At 37.1% G+C, this 6,043-nt stretch overlaps 1 protein-coding gene across 1 annotated transcript in view; it reads left to right on the top strand.

The window, feature by feature from the left end:
- Positions 1–6,043, top strand: part of LOC143153673 (ATPase family AAA domain-containing protein 2-like) — an 8,541-nt gene continuing 2,498 nt past the window's right edge. The window contains exons 1-7 of the mRNA XM_076325092.1: positions 1–154; positions 238–386; positions 1,854–2,123; positions 2,238–2,429; positions 3,710–3,891; positions 4,906–5,092; positions 5,742–5,927. Of these exons, the coding sequence (XP_076181207.1) occupies positions 1–154; positions 238–386; positions 1,854–2,123; positions 2,238–2,429; positions 3,710–3,891; positions 4,906–5,092; positions 5,742–5,927 (1,320 nt within the window). The remainder of the gene's footprint in view (positions 155–237; positions 387–1,853; positions 2,124–2,237; positions 2,430–3,709; positions 3,892–4,905; positions 5,093–5,741; positions 5,928–6,043) is intronic.

The following is a 6,043-nucleotide window of genomic DNA, read 5'->3' as shown; positions in this document are numbered from 1 at the left end:
ATGTCCGGCGCGAAAGATTTCTCTTGCATCGGAGGTCTGGAGAAGCATATCAGAGTGGTAAAGGAAACAGTTCTGTTCCCGCTTTTGTACGGCGACGTTTATGCCAAATTCAACCTGAAACCACCGAGGGGCTTACTCTTTTACGGGCCTCCTGGTAAACTAAAACGTTCTACGGTTCGTAATGAAGCACAATTCTGTGGGAAGCATGATTCCCAATTGACAATCTCTGTTTCACAGGTACAGGAAAGACCCTCGTAGCTAGCACATTGGCCGCGGAATGCAGCAATTCCGAACGTAAGGTTTCCTTTATATCTCGCAAGGGCTCTGACTGTCTTAGCAAATGGGTCGGGGAGAGCGAAAAGAAGCTGCAGAAAATTTTTTCGTTGGTTAATATAACTCATTACTTTTCACGATACTATATCGATCATCGATATCGTGTGTCACCATTCGTGAACTACCGATTCTGATATTCTAATTAACCGAGCATTCGTCTCGGAGATACGTCACGACTAGACCGAATAAAATCGAATACAAGAACTGCCAACACGTGTTAGATATTTATAAGAATTATAATTTTGTTTCTGTAGAAATATTACGAATATATTAGTAGACGAATATACTACTAGATTCGAGATGACAATTTATGAAAGTGGTAGTCAACAGACGTTTTCAAAGATTCATTACATTTTTTCGATATCTGGTTTCCGCACGTACAAAGAAAGTTGCACATGGTCAGTAACACAACAATACGATTTCCATGGTTCAATAACGTAGTGTATACGTTTGTACAAACGCACTTATTTTTTAAATAGAATTATCTTGACACTTTTTAGGCGATAAATCGTTTATTCCAAATTCTCATTATAAGATTAAGACAATCGCAAACAAAATAGTTTGCGATAGTTGCACGAAAGTAAAGAGGTTTAAATAAAGGTAAATTATTATGTAGACTTGTGAAATATTACAGAAATTACCGATTCCGTAATTATATATTTTAATATTGCTTGTATTCGACTTTGCACGGTCTATACGCGGTGTACCCGATGTCACGAGTCTGCACTGGAGTCTCGAGTACTTGGCTATCTGGGGTAGTCTACCCTAGTACAGAACACCTGGAAAATTTTTCTCTTTCCTCGTATCTCGCGAGTAATATCAATATAGTTCTACTGTTAATACCTTTTTGTACGAATTACACGAATTGTAATGCGTACAACATATATTACGACTCTTTTACAAATCTGTTTCTATACAAGATGTTAACAATATAGAATTTAAGACTTATAGTACTCATAAAGAGAAGTAAAGAAAATATGATTTTCAATTCCGCTAGCGCAAATTGTTCTCACCTACTTACATACAACTTAAAGACAACGTGTTTAATAGAATCGTAAACTTAACGATTTATCAACTATGTAACTAAAAACTTACCGTTTGAATCGATAATTATGAAGTACGTAGTGTTGCTGTACAACCTGCTGTACTGCCAAGAGTCGTGTTGAACGATAGTAACGGTGTCATAAAGCCTGCCGTACTGCATGTTTGACGAATAACAGAAACAGTTTCAAACAATAGATCCACTTGGACTATCCGTGATCAATTCTTGCATCGTTTCCTCTTTGTCCCTTTTCTCGTTTCTTCGCACGAATCACATACCCTTGGAAGTAAGCTTGTTTACGTATTTTCGAATTTGTACGAAAAGATAATTTTTTCACTCATCTTGGTAAGTATTACACGCTCTTATGATTTTTCGATCCTCTTTATTCAACATTCTGTATTAGGAATCGTTCGTCCGGTTACGTTTTGCGAAGTACTCAATTTCTAAACTTTCATTCATGACCAAGCGAATTTTCCAGGCTCAACAATCGAAGCCGTGCATCATCTTCTTCGATGAAGTCGATGGGTTGGCACCTGTAAGATCCAGTCGACAAGATTTCGTTCATGCCAGCATCGTCTCCACTCTCTTGGCCTTGATGGACGGCTTGGAGAACAATTCAGAGATCATAGTAATTGGAGCAACGAACAGAATCGATGCCATAGACCCCGCCTTGAGAAGACCCGGTCGTTTCGACAGGGAATTGTACTTTCCATTACCGTGCTACAACGCGAGAAAGGAAATACTTTCGGTATCGTTGATCGTAAACCATCGTTCGTCTCTAAACTTCCAAGCGCTCGTAAAACGTTCATTTCACGAATACACTCTTACCACTACGTAACGTTGATTTTACGCTCGGCGATAGGTACACATAAAAAGTTGGAAGAACAAGCCGCCGCAGAAGTTCTTAGCTTGTTTGGCGTCGAAAACAATCGGATTTTGCGGTAGCGATTTGCAAGCGCTTTGCGCCGAGGCGGTTATGTGCTGCGTTCGAAGGAACTACCCGGAGATATACACGTCCAAGGCGAAACATCAGATCAACGAACGTCATTTAAAAGTAATTAGGATAAGAATTTTTAATAGACTGGTTCGAGATGGCACGAAAAAAGAAATTCGAAGTTAGTCAATCTTTGGATCGTGAGAATACTTTGCAAGGTATGTGAAGCTTTCATGGTCCGATTGTTTATAACAGACACTGCTCCAGGTTTCCAGATACACTGGCTTCAAACGACTTATCCGTACTACAACAAATCGGTACACTTCCAATCGTATTCAACCAATCGGAAGTCGTAGTGCGCCCACACATTTATAGTGGCATGGGCAAGCTTTTTGAAGCTAGTGTACACTAATGCTTCGATAACTGTTGTATACTCTGGACCGAGCAGCGATAGATAGCGAGGGAGGTAGGTGTGATTGAGCGTTGTTATCTATCTCCGGGTAGCGCGTCTCTGATTGTGGGTACATTGAGCATGAGAGTGAAGAGCAATGACAGCGAATGAGATTAGCAAGGCATTATTGTACAAACCGTGTCCTTTTTGAAAAACGTTTCGGTGTTTCGTCAACGTTGCATCCAGATTCATCAGGATGTTAGTCTACACACTGTTACCGATAATGATTCATGACACGAGCATTGGTACCACATATCAGGGAGACATCTGTTCCTCTAATAAAAACTAGCTGCAATGCTGGTAGTTTTCTCAAACGAAAATTTACGTCAAAGAACCCCGAGAACTCCCCGAGAAGTATCAATTGTAACTTTATAAGTGAGACAAAAGTTCAGTTAACGATAAGTAGAGTACTTTGCATGTTAAAGAATACACGTTAAATGAATGTCTAGTTATAGAATGTCTAGATTCTAGATATTTCTACATTTTATGTGTATTGTAAAACTGTTTTATGTAAGGAAATATACTACGGTGAAAGAACGATTGAGAAATGTTAAACTCACCCTTCGGGGCATTAAATCAAGGTATATATATCTCTCTATTAGCATACATTCACCGCATTAAGCGTGCATCATGAAATAGCTAGTTTATTTGCCTGAAGCGACTTACTTGAACGAGACATTGAAGCGGTCGATAGTTAGAGGCTTTAACATTTAGTAAAGTTATACGACGAAGAATGCATTCCTTCGGGCATATTGAAGTTTCTCAATGTTATAAAATATTTCCTGCTCAATTATATCCAAAGTGATTTGTTGTTCTAAAAGTATTACGTTGTGCAAACAATGGGCAATTTTGTCCACAGTAATCGTACAGTATTATTACTATCGATTCGAAAGTTACTACTTTTAAATCCATTTTTATACGATCTCCGTTGCAATTACTATTATCATAGGTCGAGAAACAAGATTTCCTAACTGCTCAGCAGAACATCGTGCCAGCATCTCATCGCATTTCAGTCGTGCCTGTGAAGTCTTTATCATTTAAGATTCAGCCTCTACTTCAAGATAATTTGTCACGCATACTGTCTCAACTCGATATCCTTTGTCCCGGAGGAATGTTGATTTGTGATGTCATGTGAGTATTAGAGTATTATTTACCACGTCACAGTGGTATAATTATATTTAATTAATATTCTCTTAATTATTCCAAAGCAATCTTTCCCCTGAAAATAAGGAAAACAAAGGAAGTGTGCCAGCACCGCTTGTTTCCATTATTTACATTTTTGTTTTGAAAAACCTGCGACAGTTACATACGTAGATTTGACATGTGTTATTTGACCATTCTTGTAGAAAGTTTGTCCGAAACATTATTAAGGGGAATTTCTCTTTTGGCGCATCTGTTACTGACAAAGAAGCGGGGTGAGCTGGTGTAATGGTTATTTACAACATAAGGGCGACACCTGTGATCGATTACTTGAATATGAAAATTTTATTTTTAATGTTCAAACTTTTTCGTTCAGTAAGTTTTCTCGGAGCCCCGTGTAACTAAAAACTATTTATCATCCATCATAGTACGAGAACATTTAACAGATTCATTAAGATTTATTAAATTTATTAAGACTTTTATAACAGTAAAAGTCCGAACAATAAAAATTATGATCCTATATGAATAAATTCTGTTATTGTATAAACTAATATTTACTTATCGAATCTTGTTGCAATGCTCAAAATTTATTTTTCTATTTACTTTTCTTTCTTTCTTTCTTTTTTTCAGTAATCAATTTCAGTACTCGTTGTAAAGTATGGTCATTACAAGAAATATAATTATTAGAATGTTTATTCCTTCGAAATTATTTCTTTCTTTTTAGTATAGATCAGCGTTCGAAACGTTTACACGAGGGTGGCGAGGCGATTCTGACTTTGTCTTTTGTAAACTTATTATTTGCTTTCACCATATTAAACACTTAGGCACGTGCAGACACGTGCAGACACGTGGCTGAAAAATTTCACTTCTTGATCATTTCGCCCCTCAACTTAACGTAGGAGCAGTCTAATTTGTCGCACGTGTGTTTACAAAGTGTTCGAAACTAACTTTTATCGAATACCATTTTCCTGGAAAAAAGATCGTATTACAAAATTCTTTTTGCAGTACTGGAAAGGCATCGTCCAGGTCGACTAGTTGTCCGAGGATTATATTATGCGGCAATGATGATTCTCACACTCGACATCTGGGACCAGCATTGCTTCACACGTTGGAGCACCTCCCTTGCCACGTGTTGGACGTTACTACTTTATTCGAGGAAACGGGTAGAGCTGCGGAAGAAGCTATCATTCAAGTAATTGAACGCGACGAGTTATTGCAGATGCAACAGTGATACCCAAACTTTCTCGATATATCGCTCCGTTGATTTCGTGAACAGACGTATAATAATATACAAAAATAATATAATGTTTCGAGGAAAACAGGTGTGCCCGAATACGTACGAGTACCTGTTTAAAATGAAATATTATCCTAGCGTCTTTACAGTTAACCGTTAGTGTATTTTAAAATCGTTTCATTTTGGGAATCACTGTACAGTGTGGTACTTTCATAATTAAATAAGGTAATTTATTATCGATACTCCATTATCAACTTGAACATATGGTGGTTAACAAGAGGGAAAATTTTTAGAGGGTTTGAAGGAGTATATTTCAAAGATTCACGTCGGAAGCGATACAAAAGCGAGTAATTAAATTTTGAGAAAGTTTAAAATTTGATTAGAATTGTTAATTACGTCAAACAAGATTTTATTCGCATTTTATTTCTACGAAAGAACAGGATAGAAACAATTGAAATTTATTTATCGAAGTTCAATTAAAATTGTAGTTTGTTCCATGTATTTAATTGAATACGCTTGTTGGTTGCAAAATGGATAAAATGATAATTGGTTAAGTCGACACTATTGTATTTAATTCGATCGTTTTATTGATTGTACAATGAATTAGAAAATGAAGATGGCTCGGCGAAGTTTACCGTCATTGCTCTACGTTCCTGATATTTTAGCTTGGTGGGATTTGGTGGACGAGGCGGCACGTATCGTTTTTACATCTTTGATGCAGGGCCTAGATCGATCGGTGCATATGTTAATTTTGGCTACGGCCAATTGTTCACAAGCTGATTTACCAACAGATGTAAGACGAACTATGATTTTGTCTATAACATTGAATCTCTACGTACTTCAATAATAAATCGGTTCACCGTATAAGAATGTATAGAATTAATTGGATGACAATCATTATTAAAGTAT

This window comes from Ptiloglossa arizonensis, chromosome 13 (assembly GCF_051014685.1).
Source record: "Ptiloglossa arizonensis isolate GNS036 chromosome 13, iyPtiAriz1_principal, whole genome shotgun sequence".
NCBI lineage: Eukaryota > Metazoa > Arthropoda > Insecta > Hymenoptera > Colletidae > Ptiloglossa > Ptiloglossa arizonensis.
This window is presented reverse-complemented; position numbering and strand designations above follow the sequence as displayed.